Source organism: Triticum urartu, chromosome 3A (genome assembly GCF_056163025.1).
Source record: "Triticum urartu cultivar PI428250 chromosome 3A, HENAU_Tu73, whole genome shotgun sequence".
In the NCBI taxonomy this organism is placed as follows: domain Eukaryota; kingdom Viridiplantae; phylum Streptophyta; class Magnoliopsida; order Poales; family Poaceae; genus Triticum; species Triticum urartu.
In genome coordinates, this window is record NC_141875.1 from 744372818 (window position 1) to 744399459 (window position 26642).

Below are 26642 nucleotides of genomic sequence, written 5' to 3' on the forward strand. Positions count from 1 at the left end.
GATGCTTGGATCGCTGCTGCACGCTCACCGTTCAAAATTTTCTTAAGCGGTGGTTTCTCTACTCCATCATCATCTTGTGTGTAGGCATCACCATCACAGGTATTATCTTGTTCGTCTTACGCTTGGCCTTCAAACCCCATGTAGAGGCCAGCATCGAGGACGCTCGCCTTACCAGCTTCGGTACCACGGAGGCGACAACCTCGTCGTCTTTCTTGGAGTACAGCATCTCCGTCGCCATCAGCATTCACAACCCGACTTGGGGGTTTGTCAAGCACACCAAGCCTCTCGTGGCCTCCATCGCCTTCGACGACAACAGCCTGCTGAACGTCTCGGTTGCCGGCGAGGGCCATAGGTACCGGCCAAGCAAAAAAGAAGTGCACTTCCTGCAGAAAAGCGGGAAGGTCCTTTGGGATGTGCTGGGTAGGGCGGCCTTGGAGGACTTCAAGCAGCAGAGCAAGATGGGCGTGTTCAGCGTGGAGGTGCGCCTCTCCGGGGAGATCACCATCGTGGGGCTTGATAATGTTGTTACCCGAAACAAGCGGAACCTTGGCTTCAGCTGCCCGCTCAGTCTGCAGCTAGCGCCGCCGGGCCATGGGGTTGTCCTCTTCCACGAAGTCAACTGCAAGCCTGAGCCAGAGAATACCTATTTCTGACAATTGATCGGTTAATGTGTCTTTTCCTGAATAATTATTTGTTTCTACTAGCAAAGTTCCATTATTGTAATTCAGTGGCTCCGTACCATGATCGGAGATCCATTCTTTTATGGCCCCAAGGTTTCATTGGGTTTGGGATAATCAAAATATATGAATTATATTCAAATCCCGCCACTCAAACTTAACATACTATAGGGTTTTTCCCACTATGGCCACAGAAGAAATTAGCGGCATGCCCCTGCGTACCGTCTCTCTTGTTGTCATCAAGTTGATTTCTAATTTCTTCGTCAAGTTGTCGTCAAGTTACATGCGCCACTATCACTCCTTGAGTGCCGCATTGGCCTCCGTGGAGCTTGAACGGATCAAGCGAAGCGTGGACACCTCAATGACGGAGCTCCCGGAAAAACTGAGGCAAGGCCCGGTCTTCCAACCAGCCAAAGACAAACTCCAGGTGCACCTGGAGGATGCCAAGAAAACAGTAACAATCAGAGAAGATCTCTGAGATGAGCAGGAAGCAGAGCTGCTGGCCTTCCTTTGATCCAATTGGAACACATTCGTTTGGAAGCCCGCCAACATGCGAGGGGTGCCAGCCAAAAAAGCAGAGCATTGCCTAAACGTGTGCAAGGACGCATGGCCAGTCAAACAAGCCTTACGCCTTCTCGCCACAAAGAAGCAGCATGCCATAGGAGAAGAAATAGCCTAAATCTTAGCCGATGGGTTCATCAAAGAGGTCGCACACCCAGAGTGGCTGGCTAACCCAGTCATGGTACGCAAGAAGAACATATCCTGGCGCATGTGCGTTGATTATACTAACCTCAACAAAACTTGTCCCAAGGATCCATTCCCTCTTCCACAAATTGATCAGATCATTGATTCCACCGCGGGCTGTGAGCGCTTATGCTTCCTTGATTCATTCTCAAGGATACACATGAACGAATCAGATCAAGAGAAGACCTCATTGATCATGCCCTATGGGCCTTTCTGTTATATCAAATTGCCCTTTGGGCTCAAAAAACGCTGGAGCAACATATCAATGGAGGATGCAGAAGTGTTTCCACAACCAAATTGGGATCAACGCAGAGGCCTACGCCGACGACATTTTGGTCAAATCTCGCAAAGGTTCCAGCCTCCTAGCTGATCTCTATATGTTTTAAAAACCGGCACTCATTTGCACTGCATACACACGTTAACAAATGAACCGGCAAGATTAGGGCACACAGTACCGTAGAGGAGGCGTGCTCAGGGCGTGCCCCAGCCACTAGTGAGTGGACAGACATAGATATATAGCTCTTGGTGGATACCATGGCGGTAATAAAAGATGCATACAACAACATCATCATTCTTCCACAATATAATAAAGATACAACAATTGCAATCATTCTTCCATGAAATAATATAAAGATACAAGGGATAATAGGAAGCATTTTCCCACAATATAATAAAGATACAACTCACGGAATCATTCTTCAAAAAAAAAAGATACAACAATAGGAAGATTTTCCCAATATAATTAAAATAGAATATCAAATCAAAAGGATACAATAAAAACAAGAAGCGGTCAAGTAGTTTGTGAATGGTAAATAAAGTGACCAACATGGTAAATTTGATCATAAAGCAAGCACGCACGCACGACGGAAGCGGCCGCACCTATATCCAAACTGAAGCATCCATTGGTGCTTCCCGGATCCGTGCAGCAAGGCAAGAAGTAGCTTCACTCTGGTGATTACAACGCTTTGCACTGCACAGAATATCAAAGAGTATGATTTAACAATAATATAAATGAAGGAAGGATACAAGACTATGATTTAGGAAGCGGCAGGAGGTAGGGTAAACGAAACTGACCGTGCTTATGCCTTATGAATGAACAAAACTTGGGGCCTGTTAGGATGGAGCTTTGCAGCTTTTTTCCATGCTTCTTTTCTTTCTGGTGCGACTCCAGAGTGGAGTGCGATTTCCCGTAGATGTTTGAGGCTTCCGTTCAAAAGCTGAACTCCCTCATCTATAGCTTCACAGATGAGATGGAGTGAGACCAGACGGGGCAGAGCACCAGGTTGGATTGTTATGCGGTCAAGGCTTTGGTCGCCCACGAGGCATAACCCCGTCAGCCTTTGGAAAGTTCCTGGTTGTATCGTGAGGGGCCCCAGCTCTCGTTCATCCAGCTTGAGATATTCCAGTGCAATCAAACCAGTCAGACCAGCAAGGACTTTATTCCCGCTCAGGTAAGTGTGTGAAAGACACAGCTTGGTAATACCAGATATCTTTGTAAAATCTGGATTAGCACCCACAAATGGTGTCCATTTGCCGTGCAATTTGAGTGAGGTCAGACTGCCAGGACCTAATAGACATTCCCGAACAATGGACGTGCAGTTATCGAAGTCTATTGATAGAGAAGGACTGTGGCCACCATTAACATTATACGTGCCTCTTTGAATGAATTTCTTGATCGCCGTTGTCAGAACTTCCTTGTCCGTGACATCTGCTCCTCCAGTGCAAAATATTTTCACCTTCCTCAACTGACTCATATGAAGCATCAGATCCGGAAATCCTTTTGCAGTTTGGCTGACGTGTGCTGTAATCGTCTCTAAGACACTCTTTTTCTCCAAGAAATTATATAGATCATCATCCGGTGTCATTCTAAGCACAAAATTTCCAAGGAGGTGTATTAAGTTGGGTAGCAGGAGAACTTCTTTAAACACCTTTACTGTTTTGTTTGTCCTCATCTCGAGCGTCTCTAACAGTTCCAGTTTGCCAATGGCCCTTGGTATGTTCCCTATAGTCTTCCCGAGGCTCAAATATTTCAGCAGCAACAGCTTGCATATAGCTTCGACATGATTATCATCCAGATTTGTACATTCTTTCAGATCCAAAACTACCAGTTGCACATACTGTTCAAATTTTAAAATAGCTTTGCATGCAATTCCTGAAATTGCCAGAGTCAGGACAATACGTAAAGTTAAATCCATGCGCGAAATGCGTATGTCATCTTCAGCACTGCCATCATCGAAATAAAGCCTGAGGATGCGATTTTTTCCCATCTCCACTTGATCAGACACCAAAGCAGCGAAATTCTCGGACATGGAAATCTGGGAAATGTACTCGGACATCATTCCTGGGGGTCGGCATCTCTTTGTTGTTCCGTCTGTGTTTACTTCCATGGACTGAATGATGTTGCGGTTGATGAGGGTCTTCAAATATTCATATCCAGTTTTCCCATCAACAAACCCTTCAGCTTGCCATCGCCTTATCAGGGAATTCCTCCTGGGGAGTGCATCCATGTTTCCCTTGTACATGGAAAAATATAGCAAGCAGGATCTGATAGCATGACCAGGCAGACCAGTATATTTATTCATAAGCACCCATTGCATTTCTGGTAACTTGCAACCATTGTCTTGTACCAGAAGAGCACCAAGTTTGTTGCAAGCATCTTTACATCTAGCGCCTGTCAACGGTCCCTCACTCTGCAAATAATTGGCCACGCTGACTATAGCAAGTGGTAGACCATCACATTTCTTCAATATGTCTGCTGCATAATCAGTATCCCCCGAATAACATTCTTTGTTGAACAGGTTTACAGACTCATTCTCATCAAGGGGTGACAGCTTGTACACATAACCGTTAATGCATTGGCTGCAAGCATTAGCTACTGCCAGAATGGTCGTTGTTACAAGGACTATGCCTTTCACACTCTCGAAGGCATATTTTATTTTGTTCCACATCTCCCAACTCTTCATGTCATCGAGTACAATTAAGTACCTACGTGATAAATAGGCAGCATAAAGTTACCACATGTTATCTCCATTTGAAAATACTAGGTGGCTTCCTACATAGCGTGCGATCAACCTTACCGAGCTTAGACTATCTGTATATTAAAAGTAAGAAGAATTGTCATGAAAAAATACAAGAATTTGGAAGGCCGGGTCATAGAGGTTGGGAAGATTTCATCTGCTTACAAGGATTTTCTAATTCAAATTCACTATGGAGAAGTTGAAGGAAGTAGTATTTGGAACAGTGCCAGAGACGGGGGATAAGCAGGGGGGGCAGCCCCCCCCCCCCCCCTCGCCTACCCTCAACATCCAAATTATGCAATCCTGCCAACGCCACTGGTTTGCAATGGAAGTAGGTATAATGTTAGTCAATGTTACTTTACCAGAATGTTTGGAATGTTCATCATGATCTGCTTAGGCTGCTAGATGAGTTTCATGTAAAAAACATAGATAACTGTAGACTAAAACTTTGTGATATTACCATGACCCCTACAGGAAAAATGGTGATATAATTCAAAAGTACATCCACATTTGTATTTTGAGTTTTTTCATTAAAATTATTCCTGAAGTGTTGGTTAATAGGTTGATTAGGATTGTAAAGAGTGTTATTAGGGTTTCTCAGACCGCTTTTCTCCAAGGTATGTATATTAGAGAGAGTACTGTTATTACACGAAACCCCGAATGACCTACATAAAAGATATGTTATGGAGTGCTCTTCAAATTGATTTTGAGAAAGCTTTTGGGAAAATCAAATGTCCTTTCCTTTTGGAAGTGCTATAAATGAAATGATTTCTCGGCAAATCGAATGGATGGAGCATGACTTTTTTTCTTAGAAAGTAAGGTGGAATTCAGGTAAATGGAGAAATTAGACAAATATGCTCTTTATGCACTATCTATCATTTGTAGACATAGGAGTTAGACAAGGACTGACCACTGGAATGGCAAATCATTTAGTAGAAGGAAGAGTGGCCATGCTGCAATATGCAAATGGCATAGTATTGCCTCTACACTTTGCCTTGGAACAAGCGAGAAATTTGAAGTTCCTTATGTGCCTTTTGTGCAAATGTCTGGCCAGAAGCTAATAAAAGTGAGGGGATGTGTTTTCGTCATGTCAAAGATAAACTCTACTTATATGAGGAAGTTTTCACTTGCAAAGTAGAACTACCTATGAAGTATCTAGGTAGGCCTGTAGAGGACGTTAAAAGAATCAGAAATAGTGATTAGAATGCAACAGTTAAAAAAGTAGAGAACACACTGAATTGTTGGAAAGACAAAAATCTTTCTTTCGGTCGAGGAAAGCTGTAATTAACACTTCATTAACCAGTGTGCCATTATGCATGCTTTCTTTCTAGAAAATATCTAAGGGTGTTATGAAGAATTTGACACATTTAGAGCAAGGTTCCTTTGGAGTGGAGAAAAATAATACCACATGGTCTCCTGGCTTGTTGAATTGTTTCGTCACAATATATAAGCATCTTCGGTAACCATTTTAATGCACGAGGTGCTTTGCAAGATTTTCTTGTCAATCGTATTAAATATAGTATTTATTTAGAAATAATGGCAAGGTTACATTTTTCACTAAATGTCCATATGAAAAATGCAATAGTTGAAAGAACTTGTCATTTCATTAGTTAAATCGGTGAGCAATGCTTTTTCCCAACAAGAGAAAAACACAAAGGAAATTAATTAGTCTACTGAAGAAGTATATGAGGGCTTACTCTTTGCCCCTTAGGAAATCCTGCAGGCTGACGCAGAGGCGCTGGAGGTCCATGGCATCCTCGTCATGGTTGCCTTGAGGGTCAATATCCAGGAGTATGTTCTTGACAACCTCCTCATGGGTGCCAGCCGAAGGAACCCATGCCCGATGAGGAAATTTCATGCCGGCTTCACTGGAATAGAATTGTTTGGCAAGAAGGGTCTTGCCTAGGCCACTGAAGCCAACGATGGAGATCACCTTGGGCGCCTCTTGCCTGCCGGTTAGCTGTACAAGCTCCTGCAGCTCAGCGAGGCGCTCCAACATGCCCACGGCCTTGTCGGAAGGAACATACCGCTCAGAAGGTTGGCGTGGCCCTTTTCGTGAAGCGATGCATGTCTTGACTTCCTCGTGTAGCTTCTGGACATTGTCGTTGAATCCCTGGATCTTGGTTGCGAACTCGGTGCAGCTCTCCATAGATCCCTTTTGCTTTTGCAGGAACTGGTGTATGCAGTCCTGCGTATCTTGACACAAGAGTTTGAGTCGCCGATCGATCCTCATCAGCCTGGCTTTGTCACCTTCTTGCCGGGAGTAGCCATCTTCAAGTTGTGATTGCACCGCTTCAGCCTCACTCTTGAAATCTTGAATGTTAGCGTTGATGGCAATCTTGTCTCGCTTAGAGTCTTTAAGCTTTTCCCGAAGCTTGGGCAAGATGGTATTGAAGAAGGCACCAAACGCAATGGCCTCCATCTCTCTCTCAATTTGCCTATTGGAGTGCTCCGTGGCTGCAGGTGGTGGTGTACATGAGTGGGAAATGGCGAACTCTCATATCATGCATGGACCTCAATGCTCAAGGACAACTTAAGCGTGCGTACTTCCTCAAAAAAAAAAACTTAAGCGTGCGTACAGATCTAAAAGGGACCAGTAAAGAGTTAATAAGAGTGTAATTTAATTTGCAAGAACAAGCGGGGGTTCTTAACTAGTACTGTATATGTATGCTGTAGGCCGGCGATTATAAATTTCGTAAAGTTGCAGTGCTTTTATGCATTTCTTTCTTTCTTGTGATTCCATACAAGTTGAGTGGTTAGAGTGTAAACCGGCGGGTGGGCCGGGGAGAGGTCAAACCGGTGGCTATGCTGCTCATCATGAGGCCTAGAGTGCAGCATGCACCTTCAATCTTGGTTTGAGCCTCAAAAACCAATTCGTTCACTCTAAGCTAGGTGATTTCGTCCGTCGACCTAATGAGAAGAACTAGCTGACTTCTCTCTGCCAGGTAACACTCTCTTTGCTTTCATACGCTCGCAATCGAATCGTTGGCACTAACTGCACGGAGTTCCATCTTTCAGGATGCATGATGGGCTTGACTTGAGGCCATCCAAGATGGATGATCCAGACACGGAGATGGATGATTCTTCTTGTGCTTGGCTCGAGGGTTTTCCTGTTACTGCTACCTTGGGCCCTGCTGGCCCCGTCATCCAGCAACTCCGCTCGCTGACCACTGTAGCCAACGTGGTTAGCAAGGATGAGATTCAGATGCTCGCAAACAATCTGGAGGTTTTATGCATCTCCCTCATGCATCAGTCGGAGGCAGCGGAACCTCTGAGCTTCACGGCCAGGTGCTGGATGAGCGAGGTCCGGGAGCTTTGTTATGACACCAAAAACTACTTGGATGATGCCCCGTTTATTTCCAAGCAAGACGATGACCATCGCCTCACACCAGAAGAGAAGCAGGAAAATGCCCAGTTTGAATTCCAGATGCTTGAGGCTCGGGTGATGCATGCCAACAAGAGAAGGGAAAGGTACGGATTTGACCAGCAGCAGTGCATCATCAACAAGCCAAAATGTCCTCCGTCTATAGGACGTCGGCTTCAATCAGTTATTTTCCCGGAACTGATTGATGGCGGCCGCTTGGATAATCTTGGAAATTTGATTTGGCGCAAGGACGAGGGGCAACAGCTCACGGTTGTATCTCTGGTTGGGCTTGAGGGTGTTGGCAAGACCACACTCGCCAAGAGGATATACCACCATGTCCAGACCTGTGAGCAATTCCATTGCCGGGCTTTTGCCAAGGTGTCTCGGAACCCGGACATGAGGAGGCTTCTAACCACCATTTTCACACAGATACATATTCAATCCCCGCCCGACTTTTCTTCTCCTTCTTCTCAGCCTCCTGCTCGATGCTTGGATGCGCAGGACCTTATCGCAAATATCCAACTCCATCTGCGACACAAAAGGTATGTATGTACCTATGTAATATATTTTCTCACAACCTATCTTTAAATTTAGGTTTTCAAGAAACCAAAACACCTCACTTCCGTAGCCACGCCATGAGCTAGTCAGACCCGTTTGCATGTCATACAAAAAACTATAGGATTTCCCTGCAAAAAAAACCAATACAGGATTAGAGTAAACTAGAAGAGTTGGATGCGCTTTGCTGCGCTGTTGATGTTATTGGGTTTTCATAATTTCTTTACTCCCTTTATTTCAAAATATTAGATGCATTAGTTTCTGAAAAGACAAACCTCTTTATGTTTGATTATTTGTAGAGAAATATATCAATATCAATAATATCAAATCGGTGTCATTCGATTCAATGAAATGAATTTTAGTACCCCTCCGTAAACAAATATAAGAGCGTTTAGATAATTAAAGTAAATGCTCTCATATTTATTTACATAGGGAGTAGTTTATTTATTTAATATTGTGGATGTCGGTATGTTTGGCTTTGAACTTTGTCAATGTTAAAGAAATTTGACTTTTCAAAAAATCTAATACACCTTATATTTTAGAACTGATGTAATATTTCGTTTGGCGAGTTGGAGAAATGATGGAGTGTATTTTATTTTTATTTATAAAGCGGTGTTTTCAATGGGCCTTTTGCCATGTGATTCTAGTTTATCTGCCAATCAAACCATACTTTTGTGAGAAAATGTTCTACGTTGATGGCTCCATGTACTATACTTGTATTACAGCATGACATGTTTGGTTTGTTTCTCTAGGTGGCGAAAGTGTGCGTGGGGTTGATACGTTTCCATATGTCGGTTATTGTCGATTGATTTGGGAAAAATGTTGACCCGGTCAAAATGTGGGCTAAATCCAAAATTAAATACCTTAATCAAATGGGACTGCTTCAATATTAGGGAGTGTAGCGAATTTTAAAAAATAGAATGAGAGAGCTCATTAAGAAATTGTCGACCTGATCAAAATCGAGTGGGCTAATTTTAAATTGAAGACCTCAATTGATTAAGAGGCCTCTAAACTTAGGGAACAAAGTATATTAGATAGATTACACAAAACTGGTAGAACTGATGACTGTTTGAGGTGGCCAAGACAGCGAAACCGGCGGGTTGGGCCCACCTACCGGGTCAACGTGGCATTGTCTACATGTAAGATTTACCGAGGTGGACATGGGTCCCACCTATCATTGATCCACCTCCTTCCTTCTCATCTCGGCCACACAAGGACATCGAGGTCGTCCAGCTAGTGTTGGCGCAAACTAATGTGCCAGGGGTGCACTGTGAGTGCTAGGGGTCCTACATTATGAGTGCTAGGGGAGCACTGACCAGCGTAGATTCACTCACATACAAACATGTACACTTGCACAAGTAGTACTAAGCTTTAAAACTATAAAACTAAATGGTTTCTTTCTTAAGAACTGGCTTACTTACAACAAAGGGATTACAAAGTCGACTATAGGTTGCACATAACATGCACTACAAACAGTACTACTTGTGTGAACATGGATCTTAGAGCATCTCCACTCGCGCCCCCCCCCCCCCCCCCGCCCCCAGGCCCTTTTTTATCGCTGACGCTTAAAAAACGGTCCGAAATTGGCGCCAGTGGACCCAGGTTGAACCCGGTGCGCTGAGGGGCGCCCGGGGGCGCCGGGGGAAACATTTTTGGCGCGAAAGCCCGATGGACCCGCCGAGTCAGCGACCAGCCGTGTCTCATCTTCCTCGTCGCTTCATTTTCCCGCGGGGAATCAATGCCAAGACTGCCACCGGTCAGCCTTCCATTGATTCCTCATGGGCGCCACTTGGCGCCGCGGCCGCGACGAGGGCGGCGTCATCGTCCTCCAGGACAGCGACGATGAGGCACTGCCACCAGCCAAACCCGTCCGCCAAGGCGACCCAGGGCAGGGGTGCAACAGGGACGCGGCGGTGTGAAGAAGGAGGAGGAGGAGGACTACAGCGCCTTCGGCAAGCTCTTCAGCCTTAGGCGGCGCGGCGGGCGGCGGCGGTGCTGCAGTAGTAGTAGTTGTTTATTTTGTTTTAAATTATGTTTTCAATATTAAAAAATGATGAAACGCCTAAATTTTGCCGAATCTGTGTTGTGTTTGGCTGAATTTTGGCCGAGTACGTTTTTAGAAAACTTTTAAAAACGGAGCCTGGGCGACGGCTGGGAACCGATCGCCCCCACACCGACTTTTCAGCCGGCGTGCCCCCGGGCGGCCCTATTTCAAGCCTCTGGGGGGCCGAACGAATGGAGATGTTCTTAAAGTCCAAGCCGCACTGCTTTGTACAACTATCGTATCCGATCCTGACATGCATTGAAAGCATGTCATCTTATCTCGCCACATGTGGCAGGTTATCCTTGACTTGCCAGCCCTTTTGACTTGACTGCTCTAAGCTTGGAGAGGGGGTTTACTCAACAATCTTCAATCAACCATGTCGAAGAGTTTGGACGTTGACAATCCTAGCCTTGCCGCGCAGCTCCAGAGACTGGACACAACAAGATCCTTTGTTAGGATGTCCTCCTTCTGCTCATCGGTCGTTGACATGCCAGCAACCATGATGTACTCCGGCTTGCACGAAGAAGTTGCGACAACCTTCTGCCTCACCGATTCCAGTTGACGAGACTGCTTCGGAGGAAGAACACCACGCCGGAGGTGCTCTTCCTAGAGTCCGTGTCACCATCGTGGACGAGCAGCAGGATGTAGCAATACCCGTCTGGCGTTGCCGGGGTGATCGGGCCATAGAGTTTCCCGTGGACCAGCGTCGTGGGCTTCTTTGCCCGGTATCGTGCCTTCTCGGGAAATGGCAGACGTCTCTGCTTCCCAGCAAGACACGCATCACACAACTCGGTGGCGTGCTTGATGTATGGTAGCCGTGAACGAGATCATCGCGGGCAATCTTTCGCAGCCCGTCGAAATGCTAGGGATTTGTTTCAGGGAGTAGTGCTCGCCTTCGGACACGGCTGTGGTGAGAGGGAAGGGGCCCCCCTCCTCCTTCCTCGTCCCTTTCCTGGAGATATGTTTTCTCCTCTATAGATGGCGGCTATGGGGCTGCAACTTTGGCACCAAAAGGTGCCCCCTCAGAAAAATAGGGTTTCCCATCAATTAATACGTGGATACCTCTAATTTCGGCCATCCAACCCATAGGGCTTTGACCAAATCCATAGGTGTGGATTGGTGGCTTTGGTTTGTTTGATGTATCTTTTTGTCAGGCATTTGTTGAATAATTTAATAAACATGGTTGTGTGCATTTTCGATGCAATGGCCGGGGTTTCAACCTCCAATGACACTACTTATTTGTAGTCTATGTTGTCTCTTGAATAAGATGTCTATTTACCATCTTTGTTTTATTCTTATGGGATTTCCCTAAATTTGTGCAGGTACTTAATCATAATTGATGATCTATGGAGTGCTTCAGTATGGGATATTATTAGGCGTGCTTTTCCAGATAATGGTTGCCACAGTAGAATAATAGCAACCACCCAATTTGAAGATGTAGCTTCAGCATGCTGTAGCTATCAGTCAAAGTACTTGTCTGAGATAAAACCTCTCAAACATGGTCAATCACAAGAATTATTTTTCAGTATGTTTGGCTCCAAATCTGAAGTCGGTCTTCCGAAGGACTTCGGAGAGGTTTCATACGAAATTATTGAGAAATGTGGTGGTTTACCGTTATCAATTGTAAATATAGCCAGCATGTTGCCAGCACCAAGCAAACAAAACCTCCAGGAATGGATGGACATTCGAGATTCTTTGCCTTCCACTCTGAGGGCAAATCCTACTCCTGAAGGGATAAAACAAGTTCTAAACCTTATATACAATAATCTTACCCCTCAACTGAAGACATGCTTGCTGTATCTTGTTCTGTATCCAGAGGGCTGCACAGTCACTAAGGATGACTTGGCCAAGCAGTGGATTGTTGAAGGTATTATAGAGGAAGGACAAAACAAAGAGGAAGTTGCAGGGGGGTATTTTGATGAGCTTGTCAGTAGAGGAATGATCCAAGTGGTAGACAATTACCTCGGGGTGTTGTCATGTACACTTCACCACATGGTATACGATCTTATTGTGAAGAAATCAGTTGAGGAGAACTTCATCATTGTTGTGGACTATTTTCAACCAGCTATAGGTCTTCCTCCCAAGGTTCATCGTCTGTCTGTACAATTCGGAGGTGCAAGGAGCGCACGTATACCAGCGGGAATCATGGCATCTGAAGTTCGATCGCTTGCATTTTTTGGATTCTGTGGATGCGCAGATTTCATCGAGGAGTATAAGCTTCTTCAAGTGTTAGTTCTACATGTTTGGGATGATCAAGGTGATGCCACATTTGAGCTCTCTGGAATTAGTAAATTACTTGCACTGAGATATCTGAAGATTGAATGTAATGCCGCCGTCAAACTGCCAGTTCCAGCCCAGTTTGGAGATCTGCAACACCTGGAAGTGGATACACCAGTACTTGTTATCCCATCGGATATTGGTGGACTTGGCAGACTCTCCAGTCTAAAGATTGCCGTTAGAGCGATATCCATGGAAGATATTCGTATCCTCCAAAATTTGGAAGCCCTCTCGGCTCTCTCGCTGCATGTGTGGAACACTCCGGTCGAAATGATCGTCTTCGACAAGGGCGGATTTCTAGTTCTCAAGTCCTTTGAATTCAGGTGCCCTGTGCCTTGGCTGAAATTTGAAGCGGGTTCAATGCCTTGCCTCCGGAATCTTAGCCTGTGTTTCAACGCCCACGAAGCAGAACGGCACGGTACTGCGACTATCAGCATCGAGCACCTGCCAGGCTTAAAAGAGATCATTGCACATATTTGGGTTTCAGATACCGATGTAAGATATACATTCAGAACCATAATTAGCAATCATTCAAGCAATCCTATAATCGACGAGCAGTTGATCGACCCTATTTTTCATGGACACACAACAACAAGCAAAGGGACAATCAAAATGGAAGATAAGAAGAAACAAGCTGATGATACCAGGTACTAAAAATTTACCATTCTATAAACTCTTTCTCCTCCGATACTTCGACTCCCAAACTGTCATCCATGTGCTCCTCCCCCTGCTCTTGTACTACAAAATTATTATTTTGTAACGGCCCTATATGGTTGTCATGATCAGGATGTCTACGTTTCCCTGGTCAAAAAGGACGGTTAATTTACTGGGATCCTCTTCCTGTGTGCCTGTGCAAGGTAATAATCATACATCATTTTGTAGTTCATTCCCTCCAACCCTTTTGAGCCAACTTTGGTTCTTCCTATTTCTTAATGCATGCATTTCTTTTCTTTTAGCTCTTTTTTGCTTTCCTGTTCGGGATACCTTGTGCTTCTTTTTTCTCATGCTCTCATGATTCTGTTTACTAATAATGATGATTAGTTTATAGAAACTGTTCTGTACTATTTTTAAGCCTGTGCGAATGCATTGTGAGACAAGGTGTACAGTTTGCTTGATTCTGAGTGTTTGGTGGACGAAAGATTTCGCTGAATTGATGATGCAGGTGCTGAGAAAAGAAAAGTTAAACTGGGGATAGAAACTGATGGTAGTATTAAAGTAAAGGCAGAGACATTCGCCTACGGTCGTAAAGAAATGGCCCATAGGGTATCAAAGCTGAAAATAGAAACCGAAAATATTGATGATAAGCTAGAGACAAGGTCTGTTATTCCAAAAGATATGGACATGAATACTTCACGCTGTCATCTCACGGATAATGATAATTATTTTACAAAAACTGTACTGAACTGTTTTTTAAGCGTGTCTAATATATAGGAATACATTGTGAGGCAAAGTGTACTGTTTCCTAGATTCTGAGTAACGCTGAATTGACGATGCAGGTGCTGAGAAAAAGCTTAAACTGGAGATAAAAACTGAAGTTAAGGCAGAGACATTCACCTACGGTCATGGAGAAATGGCACATGGGGTGCTGAAACTGAAAATACAAACCAAAAATATTGATGATAAGCTAGAGACAAAGTTTGATATTCCAGAAGATATGCACATCGAACAATGCACGCCATCATCTCCTATGAAGACTGAAAGTATTGAGGATAAGCTACAGACAAAATTTGATATCCTAGAAGATAAGAACATTGAGCACTGGATGCCATCATCTCCTATGAGTAACCGGACTGACATGAACTGGCAGCCTGCTGGATGGGAAGATGAGAAAAAACTATCTGATATCAGGTACAAATCACTCGTTCTTCCAAATATAAATATGGCCTCCTCATCGTCCTTCTTCTCGTTTACTTCAACGTTTAAGTTTCTAACAACGTTTAAGTCTACTCATATTTTTTTCGACTTGTTTAATGGAGCTAAATAATTTTTTTTATCAGGATGTGTAACTCACCAGGGTCCTCTTCACATGTGCCTGATTCAGGTAACCATATTCAATTTTGCATGTCTTTTCCCTTTCCTTCCAACCGAATGTCTTTTCCCTTCAAAGTTGTCTGCCATTGTGCACAAAGAATTCCATAAGTGCACTTCCTCCTATTTGCTGTAGTCTACTTGTCTTTCTTCTTCAGCAAACCACTATCAGTACAAACCTGAATACTTTTGTTCATAACCGCTGGATCTCGAATGGACGGTTCAGATATTAGGCATGGTAACTCCTCTAGCCACTTCAACTTTTGCTGGATGATTTGTACGCGTTGGGAGTTTAAGCGTATTGCCGAAACAGGCTTTCGCCCACTTTATATATAAAGCAAAGATTCTCGACAACCCGATACAAACACCCGCCAACAGTACACATGCACACACCCAAGGCAGGATACATAGGCGTTGAGCGCATCAATAACCCTAGCGCTACAAAAGCAACCGGGGTCCTCAACCGTGAACACGCCATCGCGAAGAGATGAAGCCACATACAACGAACCGTGGGCTCCAAGGCGGCGCCTTCAAACACCGGAGCACCGTCACCGCCCGACCCGAGGATCAGAGTTTTTCCTGGAGCAACACGATGGGCAATGAGAGCCACGACGACGCCTTCAAGAAGGGAACGAGTTTCGCCGCCGCCGGTCTATCCGAAGATAGAACAGGTTTTCACCCCGGCCAACAATCACCACCACCGAACGCCACACCCCGGCGATCACACCATCCACATGACCATGGCCATCGGGCAGCACCTAGCCGCAGGCTTTGCCCATGAGCACCGCGGAACCACCACCAGGGCCGCCGCCCCCGACATTCAAGACCCGGACACCACCTCACTCGAGACCCACCGCTACCCCAACCAAAGATGTGGGCGGAAAGGACCCGCCTTTCGCACCCCTAGGCTGCCCCCAACGCTTCTATCGACTTATCCTGTTGTCGGGCGAGAGACGAGGTCGGTCTTGCTGCCGGGAGCGAGACGAGATCGGTCCTACTGCCAGGTACGAGACGAGCTCAGTTCTGCTAACGAGCGCGAGACGAGCGATAGACCGGGGAGGGCCAACCTTCGACGACGGTAGCGACCCAACGACGATGAAAGGGACTGAAGGTTGAAACGGGCCGCCTACAAACGAGCCGACGCCGGAAAACCAGCCGCAGCCGACCCGCCGAACTGCCATGATGCGGACGCAGCGAAAGGAAGCAGCCATGCCAAGAGAGTCGAGCCACCTCGCCGCCGCCGCCGCCCACAGCCGGAGCAGCCCCACACCGGGCCGCTGCCCCAACCCACGCCGCTCGTCGGAAAAAAAGCGCCAGATCCGGCCGGCACACATCCACCACCAGCAGCCCCAGCCCGCCTCCAGCCCCCGACCGAGACCAGAGGAGAGAAAGGGCGAGACCCACACCGCTGCGCCGCCACCTCCGCCAGCAGACCACCACTGCGAAGACGACCGCCCGCAGCCCGCACCCACCGCGTCTGGATCTGGCAGCCCGTCTTCACCACACCGGCCGTGCACCACCAGGGTGTGGCCCGTCACGCCGGCACCGCACCCGCACGCCACCACCAGCGCCGATGCGACGCCGTGCGGTGGAGCCCCACAGAAGCGCCACCACCAGGTCTGGGGCCGTCGGCCCGCGCCAGCCACCCCGCGCGAAGAGATGAGAGGGGCCCCGCCGCCGCCGACGGCGACCGAGCTTCGCCCGGCCCCGCCTCTGGCGGCGGCGAGGGAGGAGGGGTGCGCTGGCGGCGGTGGTGCGGTCGCCCTCCCCGTCGCCCGCGGGAGCAACGCGGGAGGGGATAAGGTTCCTGCCTATGTGTTTCGCTGTAGTCTTCTTAGGCCTCCGTTTAAGCATATTAGAAGGCTTCAGTTGTCTAGTTATGAGCTTAGATTGTATGAGTTGAAAGCTCTGAATGTCTTGGTTCATATTCAATAGCCGAAAGGCTTTTTTACAGTGCTGAGTCCCCCCATGGGTTGGCTACAGCTTTGTGAATATTTAAAATCCATGTTTCTTGTATTGTTAGTTTTTTGTTGAGGTACGTTATGATGATAGCTCGCTGAATTGACGTTGCAGGTTCTGACATGACTTCAAAAGTGAAGACAGAAACTGGCTATATTGAAAATAGGGCAGAAACACACTTCGATTATGTTGAAGACATGGTTGTTGAACCCCAGATGACAACCAGTGGCATCTGTCAGTTTGTCAAATTATTTCAGTGGGCCAAATCTGCTATTTCCTCTCAATATTCTGGATTAATTGGTTCAAGGGAGCAAGAACTTCAGGGTGAATTATTGGAGTTGGAGGAACGGCTACAAGGTCTTAGGGACGCTCTGCCCAAAATGTACGCCCTCCTTGATCGAGCAGAGTGGAGTAGCCACGAAGATTATGTGGTTGAGCTCCTTCCAAATTTGAAGGATGCACTGTATGATGCCGAAGACCTTCTTGATGAGTTCAAATGGTACGAGCTAAAGGTGACAGTGGAGGGCAATGCAAACCAATGCCCTTTCAGTGATTTCTTTAACGATGTCATTACAGGCAGCTTCAACGAGAAAGTCCAATGTATCCAAGATAAGCTGGAAAATCTTTCGAATCAGCTGGAGAAGATGGGCTTGCATGAAGCTAGAAAACGGTTTGACAAATCAGTCAGGCTAGAGACCACCTGTTTGCTAAACGAGACAAAAATATTTGGCCGCGACAAGGAGATGAAGCAGGTTATGAGGTTGCTTAGCAAACCTAAAAAAAGTAGTGATGCCCAGTCGGAAAACAAAGATAATGATGAATCAAAAATACCAGGTCTTCATGTTTTGACAATAGTTGGAATTGGGGGTGTTGGTAAGACCTGTTTGGCCCAACATGTTTGCAATCATTCATATATAAGGTCTAACTTCGACCTGATAATTTGGATTAGTGTGTCGGATGACTTTGATGCTATGAGGTTGACTAAGCAGGCCTTAGAATACTGCTCGGGAGAAAGGCCAACATCAGATGACTTGGGTACTCTTCAGGATGCTCTTTATGAACACGTGAGGGACAAAAAGGTCTTGATTATCCTTGATGGCCTGTGGGGTGATGCTTTCAAGGAAGACAGCAAATATTGGAATATATTTTGTGCACCTTTAAAAAACATTGGACGGGAATGTTTGATGTTGGTCACTACTAGATCTCCTATGGTTGCTCATAAGGTCTGCACAATGAATCCCTTTACATTGCATGGTTTGAAGGAGGATGATGCCTTTTGGAATTTCTTCAAACAATGCATATTTGGGTCCGAGAGTTCTAACAATGATCCCAATTTAGAACACATTGGTAAGAGCATACTTCCTAAGTTGAAGGGTTCTCCTTTAGCTGCCAAAAGTGTTGGACCCCTCTTAAGAATGGACCTCCGTGCATCACATTGGAATGATGTATTGGGGCGTGAACTGTGGGAGTTGAAACAAGAGAAGACTGACATTTTGCCTTCTCTTCAGCTGAGCTACATGTATTTACCACTCCGTTTGAGGAGATGTTTCGCATTCTGTGCTGTGTACCCCAAGGATTACAGATTTGAAAAGCATGTCTTAGCTGAAATTTGGGTGGCCGAAGGTTTTGTGGATCCTAAAGGTGACACTCCAGCTAAAGATATTAGTTGTCAGTACTTTGATGAACTTGTGAACGAGTCATTCTTTGAAAAATCCCGTTTCTATGGTGAGGCATATTTCTATGGTGAGGCATACAGAATCCCTCATCTGCTGCATGACATGGCAAAACTAGTTTCAAAGAATGACTGCTTCATCATAAGAGAAAAGGCTGACTTTGGAAAAGTTCCTCCAGATGTTCGTCATCTCTCAATATTCCAGAATGACTGCTTCATGACATGGCAGATGAAGAATGACTGCTTCATCATAAGGGAAGGCATTGACCATGCCAGCTTGTTGAGCCTGTGCAAGCACACAAAGCTGCGCACCCTACTTTTTGATGAAGTTTTTGGGACTAAAGATATATCTGCTGTAATAGACCATTGGTGCAGCGGCCTTCATCGTTTGCGTGTGATGTGTTGTGGCTCTACAAATGAGTTACCAGATAGCATTGGCAACTTGAAGCATCTTCGGTACCTTGAAATCACGGGAGCTTGTTCTTTGAACAGCGTTCCTTCGGCATTCTGTCACCTCTATAGTCTGCAGATTGTATATGCCAGGGATTGCAAGCTTGAAACCATGCGCGGCGACTTCAGTAATTTGATCAGTTTAAGGAGATTTAAATCGCACGGATTTGACTATTCTCCAGGGTGTGTCCTAGACATTGATTTGGCCGATTGGCAAGGATTGGGACTTGGATTGATAAAGAATGTGTCAGATGTTAAAGGTTTGCGCTTACGTAACCTCGGCAAGATGAGCAAGAATCAGGCAGCAGAGGTGGAATTGAAGAATAAGCAACGTCTCAACAGCCTGGAACTGAGCTGGGGTTGGTACCAACGTGAAAAGAGAGACAATGATGATAGACAAGTGCTTCAAGCTTTAGAACCTCCCACTGGTCTCATGTCTCTGCACCTCCAGGGCTACGGAGGCGTATCTCTTCCAAGCTGGTTTGGGCCACAAAACCTGCCAAGCTTGGCATCACTGATACTTGATAGGTGTGATGAACTAGAGAGCATGTTCTTGGCAGAGGGCACATCATTATCACAGCGGATAGACGACCAAAACGAGATGCCTGTGGAGCTGCCAGTTGACAGCAGCAACAAAGACACCACTGGTATTTTCCCGTCCATGACAGAGCTCACTATAACTTTGTGCCAAAAGTTATCTAGCCTTGAACAACTCATACAGCCAGCTTATATTCCAGCCATCAACAAGATAACAATAGAGAATTGTGAAAGCTTGGCATCGGCTGGAAGTTTTGTGGGTTTCCATTGCCTTGAGGAATTGGTGGTTCGTAAGTGTCCAAGCATCAACTCCCAATGTTTGGTGGCCCCCTCTCTCAAGAGGCTCGTGCTGGGTCGTTTTACTGCTGAACCATTCAGAGGAAATAGCTTCAGCTTTGGGAATCTCGGCGACAATATAGAGTGCTGCTCTCTCGCCAATTTTAAGCTAACATGTGATGGCGTCACTTGCATCCAACTAGAGAACTGGAATCTTCCAGCTCTGCGGGAGTTGGAAATTTCAGTTTGTCCATCTCTTAGAAGTATCGGACAGGTGTTTACCAACCTTTCAGTTTGTGGCAGAGTATTCTCATCCCTTACTTACCTACATATTGTCTTATGTGAAGAGCTGTCAGCCATTCATAACCTCCTGTCAGAAGAATATCTACCTGTCATTCAGAAGATAGAGTTTGAATATTGCAGAAGGTTAGTGTCGCTGCCTGTTGAAATTGGGAGTTTATCCTCTCTGCGTGAGTTGAAGATTAGCGGATGCCCCAGCATCAGATGGCCAAGCGGATTGGTGTTCCCATCTTCCCTCGAGTGGCTCGAGTTAAGTGACAGTGGGGATATGTGTGCATGTGTTCCCAGCTGCCTGGAGAACCTCACATCCCTTGTCTCACTGACGCTGGAGAGATGTCCGGGTATAACGGTCATTCCAGAAAAGGTATGGAGCAAATCACTCCAGCAACTACGTATTACAGAATGTCCAGACCTTGTGTCAATCGGCGGAGCAGGGGCAATCGCACAACTGAGGACGGTGACTATTGAGGAATGTCCAAAGATGGAGGACATAAAGCAGCCTCACAAGAGAGGCCGCTTTAACTACTACCTCCGGGATATGGTAACTGCTATTCCCTAATTATTATTCTCTTCTCTTAATAATGTGGATTTCCAGATATGTTGTTTGTGCTCGTATTTTCATGCGATCTTGTCAAAATTAAGCCATCCTGTAGCTGTTACCCGCTAACCAGCTAGTGCTTCCCTTGTTTATTTTTTATATGTAGATCGTCGTCTAACGGGAAGGAACAAATGGAGGAGAAAAGGCTAAGATTCTGGCTGAACCAATTTCACAGCATGCATGGCAGATTCTTGGTATTAATCAGTCCTTGCTACAGAAGAAGGTGACATGTGGTGTCAAATGCTTAGCTTCAGCGCACGGCCGGGTAAAAACGCAAGACCTGAATAAATATATAACGTTGCCGCCCGTGTTTGGCGAGTATTTTTTGTTTTCTTTTGAGGGGAGTACTAGCAAACAAGTGAGGATCAGTCAAAACGCTGTATGCTATTTTATGGTGCCATTTGACATTTGTTTTCCCTCAAGTCAGGACTTGTATTGCAATTGCAATTCTAATATGAATATCTTCCTGCGGGAGGGGGAGACCATTTGTGAATGGCTTGTTTCCATAGCAAAAGTAGCATGGCATGTCAATTCTAGCTACCTAGCGCATCTAACTCAACTGAAAAAGTACAACTCATAATAATAATAATAATAATAATAATAATAATAATAATAATAATAAGGGAAGCAAAAGAGAGTGCAGAGTACCTAGCACTAGTAGTACGTACGAGCAATGGCCGGCGGCGGCCCCTATCAATCTTTTCTCCGGCGGATGTGGAGCAGAGCAGTTCATGGCGGCTGGCGGCGCCAGTGGCGGATCTAGGATTTTGAAACAGGGTGGTCCACCCTAATACAATTATGATACGCCAATGCACTAATTAATGTACCTATATATATAGCATAATAGATATTCATTAATATGGTCCTACGTACAAACATATTGAAATTTCCCGAGCAAGTCTTAATTTTGCATAAAAGAAGTCTACATGCCTTGAAAAGTTCAAAGAAGAATATGTGCATGTGTTCATTCTTCCACATTTCAGCTCATTCATGGAGCATCCTGTTCTTAAGTATGACAATAACTTTTATTAATTCAAAAAATGAGAACAGTGTATCAACTGTTTGACCCAAATTAAAACATTCCGGGGAAGTACAGCTCAAGATGCGATATATGGATTTAAAGCATGAACCCAAATTGAAACAATTTAATAGAAAGTACTAGTAACCTATTCTTTAGTAATACATTACAATTTACAAAGGAGCACAGCAAGCCTAAATTCATAATGAGCAGTACTGGTAGGTGGAAGCACGATGAGCAATGAGTAAACATAAATTCGGGAATGGGAAGAAATCTCATCAAACGTATCTCAAATCAGGCAGGGTACCTGGCTATTGGCTTGTTGCAGCTGCACAACGCCGGCTGCCGGGCATCAACTGCCAAGTGCGGACTAGACGACTGCTGGCTGACGGCTGGGTGGGGCGAGGCTGCCAGAGTCGCCGGCGAGGCAGTAAGCCAGGCGGCGAGATCGGCAGGAGCGCAGAGCAGTCACGAGGGGAATTAGGGACGGCGCAGCGGCTGTGTACCTGGCGGTTATTGCGGCCGTGCACGAGTCGAGACTGTGTATTTGCTGGGTTATTTTTCTCTTCCCTTTCGGCCCATCCCCTAATCTCTTATGGGCTATCATATAATATGGGCCAACTCATGCTGAATTCACTAGTAAAAGCCAAACCTTGTAACTTTCAAGACCTCCTTTTTTCTTCATTTAGTTTTCTCCCACACAAGAAACATGAGTTGTCTGCATTTTATTCTCCCTGATTGCCTACACATATACACAACTTGCCCAAAAGCTTTGACAAGCTTGAAGATCAACCAAAAGAACTGTCTCGCGCAACCTACAACACTCTGCAGATACTTGCAAAAAATCCAAGCATAAACTAGAATAGTAATTTCAAGAGAGGGGTTTCCCTGTGTTTTCAGCATGAGTTGCCTGGAAATCATTCCAGACTTGCGTGCACATCATACCAACCTGCCAAAAAAACACATTATTTTGCATGCATAATGTCTCAGTGGTTCTTTTTTACAGTCTCACAAACATTAACTGCCATGTTGTTGTATATTCCTTCATTAATAAATCCTTCATTCCACGGGCATTTGTACAAGAGAAGCATCTGAGAGGGCACAACAAGATGGAAGCTCACCTCTCAGGTCCATAGGCACCAAAACGGGGGCAACAGTTGTGGCAATGCAGGAGAGGAACAGATGAAGAAGGGGAGGTTTGGGGGTCTGCGACTGGGAAAGGGAAGGACGATTTGGTGGATCAGCGTGAGCCTAAGGCAGGCTACTGTCAGTAGGGGGAGCAGTAGTTAATATTGTGACAGACTCACCCCTGGGGCCATGTGCGTAAGGGGACCGTTTCTTTCCTTTTTGGGTTTGCCAGCTTGATCTGGGGAGAGGTCCACTACTAGTTTTAGGGTGTGTGCTCTGGACCGCTAGCCAGCCAACGGTTGCTGGCTAGCCGCGTCCCCTTATATTATATCTTATATCTTATCTTATATCTTTCTTATATATATATATATATATATATATATATATATATATATATATATATATATATATATATATATATATATATACTAATTGGAAGCACCAACGGAGCCTCCACATTAATCCACATCATTAGAATTAATTAAGCTGTCAGATCTCGAATTTACGGCTAGGATTAACTGAACGATAGACTATACCAGGACGTGACCTAGTAGATGACAATAAATCATACATGATGCTCAAAAAAATCATAAATGCAGATTGTACGTACAAAGGAAAAAATCTACATGAAAAGGCAAAAGAAGACAGTTACAACCTGGACTCTTAGTCCTAATCAAAAGACTATGGCCCCACTTAAAAAAAGATGACTATGGCCCCACTTAAAAAAAGATGATGGCTGGACAGGGACCTCTTATTGGGCGCCTTCAGCGCCTCTCAAGGGAAGTTGCACCCGCAGCGGGGGCTTCATGGGCCGGCCCACGATCGCAGAAGGCGCGTCGCGGAAAAAGACAGTCAAAAAAAGCACAACAAGATGGAAGCTCACCTCTCAGGTCCATGGGCACCAAAACGGGGGCAACAGTTGTGGCAATGCAGGAGAGGAACATATGAAGAAGGGGAGGTTTGGGGGTCTGCGACTGGGAAAGGGAAGGACGATTTGGTGGATCAGCGTGAGCCTAAGGCAGGCTACTGTCAGTAGGGGGAGCAGTAGTTAATATTGTGACAGACTCACCCCTGGGGCCATGTGCGTAAGGGGACCGTTTCTTTCCTTTTTGGGTTTGCCAGCTTGATCTGGGGAGAGGTCCACTACTAGTTTTAGGGTGTGTGCTCTGGACCGCTAGCCAGCCAACGGTTGCTGGCTAGCCGCGTCCCCTTATATTATATCTTATATCTTATCTTATATCTTTCTTATATATATATATATATATATATATATTTACTAATTGGAAGCACCAACGGAGCCTCCACATTAATCCACATCATTAGAATTAATTAAGCTGTCAGATCTTGAATTTACGGCTAGGATTAACTGAACGATAGACTATACCAGGACATGACATGGTAGATGACAATAAATCATACATGATGCTAAAGAAAATCATACATGCAGATTGTACGTGCAAAGGAAAAAATCTACATGAAAAGGCAAAAGAAGACGGTTACAACCTGGACTCCTAGTCCTAATCAAAAGACTATGGCCCCACTTAAAAAAATATGACTATGGCCCCACTTAAAAAAAGATGATGGCTGGACAAGGACCTCTTATTGGGCGCCTTCAGCGCCGCTCAAGGGAAGTTGCGCCTACAACGGCGGCTTCATGGGCCGGCCCACGATCGCAGAAGGCGCGTCGCGGAAAAAGACAGTCAAAAAAAGCACAACAAGATGGAAGCTCACCTCTCAGGTCCATGGGCACCAAAACGGGGGCAACAGTTGTGGCAATGCAGGAGAGGAACAGATGAAGGGGAGGTTTGGGGGTCTGCGACTGGGAAAGGGAAGGACGATTTGGTGGATCAGCGTGAGCCTAAGGCAGGCTACTGTCAGTAGGGGAGCAGTAGTTAATATTGTGACAGACTCACCCCTGGGGCCATGTGCGTAAGGGGACCGTTTCTTTCCTTTTTGGGTTTGCCAGCTTGATCCGGGGAGAGGTCCACTACTAGTTTTAGGGTGTGTGCTCTGAACCGCTAGCCAGCCAACGGTTGCTGGCTAGCCGCGTCCCTTTATATTATATCTTATATCTTTCTTATATATATTTACTAATTGGAAGCACCAACGGAGCCTCCACATTAATCCACATCATTAGAATTAATTAAGCTGTCAGATCTTGAATCTACGGCTAGGATTAACTGAACGATAGACTATACCAGGACGTGACCTAGTAGATGACAATAAATCATACATGATGCTCAAAAAAAATCATACATGTAGATTGTACGTGCAAAGGAAAAAATCTACATGGAAAGGCAAAAGAAGACGGTTACAACCTGGACTCTTAGTCCTAATCAAAAGACTATGGCCCCACTTAAAAAAAGATGACTATGGCCCCACTTAAAAAAGATGATGGCTGGACAGGGACCTCTTATTGGGCGCCTTCAGCGCCGCTCAAGGGAAGTTGCGCCCGCAGCGGCGGCTTCATGGGCCGGCCCACGATCGCAGAAGGCGCGTCGCGGAAAAAGACAGTCAAAAAAAGCACAACAAGATGGAAGCTCACCTCTCAGGTCCATGGGCACCAAAAGGGGGGCAACAGTTGTGGCAATGCAGGAGAGGAACAGATGAAGAAGGGGAGGTATGGGGTCTGCGACTGGGAAAGGGAAGGACGATTTGGTGGATCAGTGTGAGCCTAAGGCAGGCTACTGTCAGTAGGGGGAGCAGTAGTTAATATTGTGACAGACTCACCCCTGGGGCCATGTGCGTAAGGGGACCGTTTCTTTCCTTTTTGGGTTTGCCAGCTTGATCCGGGGAGAGGTCCACTACTAGTTTTAGGGTGTGTGCTCTGGACCGCTAGCCAGCCAACGGTTGCTGGCTAGCCGCGTCCCCTTATATTATATCTTATATTATATCTTATATTTTTCTTATATGTATTTACTAATTGAAAGCACCAACGGAACCTCCACATTAATCTACATCATTAGAATTAGTTAAGCTATCAGATCTCGAATTTATGGCTAGGATTAACTGAACGATGGACTATACCGGGACGTGACCTAGTGGATGACAATAAATCATACATGATGCTCAAAAAAAATTATACATGCAGATTGTACGTGCAAAGGAAAAAATCTACATGAAAAGGCAGAAGAAGACGGTTACAACCTGGACTCTTAGTCCTAATCAAAAGATTATGGCCCCACTTAAAAAAAGATGACTATGGCCCCACTTAAAAAAAGATGATGGCTGGACATGGACCTCTTATTGGGCGCCTTCAGCGCCGCTCAAGGGAAGTTGCGTCCGCAGCGGCGGCTTCATGGGCCGGCCCACGATCGCAGAAGGCGCATCGCGGAAAAAGACAGTCAAAAAAAAGCACAACAAGATGGAAGCTCACCTCTCAGGTCCATAGACACCAAAACGGGGGCAACAGTTGTGGCAATGCAGGAGAGGAACAGATGAAGAAGGGGAGGTTTGGGGGTCTGCGACTGGGAAAGGGAAGGACGATTTGGTGGATCAGCGTGAGCCTAAGGCAGGCTACTGTCAGTAGGGGGAGTAGTAGTTAATATTGTGACAGACTCACCCCTGGGGCCATGTGCGTAAGGGGACCGTTTCTTTCCTTTTTGGGTTTGCCAGCTTGATCTGGGGAGAGGTCCACTAATAATTTTAGGATGTGTGCTCTGGACCGCTAGCCAGCCACGGTTGCTGGCTAGCCGCGTCCCCTTATATTATATCTTATATTTTATTTTATATCTTTCTTTTATATCTTTTATATATATATATATATATATATATATATATATATATTTACTAATTGGAAGCACCAACGGAGCCTCCACATTAATCAACATCATTAGAATTAATTAAGCTGTCAGATCTCGAATTTACGGCTAGGATTAATTGAACAATAGACTATACCAGGACGTGACCTAGTAGATGACAATAAATCATACATGATGCTCAAAAAAAAAAATCGTACATGTAGATTGTACGTGCAAAGGAAAAAATCTACATGGAAA

The 26642-nt window shown here is 45.4% G+C and overlaps 2 protein-coding genes across 3 annotated transcripts; one reads left to right on the forward strand and one right to left on the reverse strand.

Moving 5' to 3' along the window:
- Positions 1–2064: 2064 nt before the first annotated feature.
- On the reverse strand, positions 2065–6928 carry LOC147982586 (disease resistance protein RGA4-like). Its single transcript, XM_087545721.1, has 3 exons — positions 6136–6928; positions 2496–4406; positions 2065–2391 (listed from the first exon to the last, which is right to left on the reverse strand). Exons 1-2 carry the CDS (start codon positions 6858–6860, stop codon positions 2501–2503), a joined length of 2631 nt encoding a protein of 876 aa, XP_087401847.1. The 5' UTR covers positions 6861–6928; the 3' UTR covers positions 2065–2391; positions 2496–2500.
- A 295-nt stretch (positions 6929–7223) lies between these two features.
- LOC147982587 (uncharacterized) lies at positions 7224–20978 on the forward strand. 2 transcript variants are annotated; one of them, XM_087514469.1, is made up of 8 exons: positions 7224–7383; positions 7457–8344; positions 11724–13325; positions 13465–13535; positions 14175–14526; positions 14676–14719; positions 16780–20441; positions 20605–20978. In XM_087514469.1, the coding sequence occupies exons 2-8, from the start codon at positions 7458–7460 to the stop codon at positions 20614–20616; spliced, it is 6630 nt and encodes a 2209-aa protein (XP_087370595.1). In that variant the 5' UTR covers positions 7224–7383; position 7457; the 3' UTR covers positions 20617–20978. The 2 variants fall into 2 exon arrangements, with proteins under 2 accessions (XP_087370595.1, XP_087370596.1); XM_087514470.1 differs by lacking the exon at positions 20605–20978 and having other exon boundaries at positions 16780–19874; positions 19948–20142.
- The last annotated feature ends 5664 nt before the right edge of the window (positions 20979–26642 follow it).

Coding starts and splice junctions, on each gene's coding strand:
- LOC147982586 (XM_087545721.1), bottom strand. CDS start 6,860: ATGGAGGCCATTGCGTTTGGTGCCTTCTTCAATACCATCTTGCCCAAG. Junction 4,407..6,135: donor GATTTCCTAAGGGGCAAAGA/GTAAGCCCTCAT, acceptor TTTATCACGTAG/GTACTTAATTGTACTCGATG.
- LOC147982587 (XM_087514469.1), top strand. CDS start 7,458: ATGCATGATGGGCTTGACTTGAGGCCATCCAAGATGGATGATCCAGAC. Junction 8,345..11,723: donor CTCCATCTGCGACACAAAAG/GTATGTATGTAC, acceptor AAATTTGTGCAG/GTACTTAATCATAATTGATG. Junction 13,326..13,464: donor AAACAAGCTGATGATACCAG/GTACTAAAAATT, acceptor TGTCATGATCAG/GATGTCTACGTTTCCCTGGT.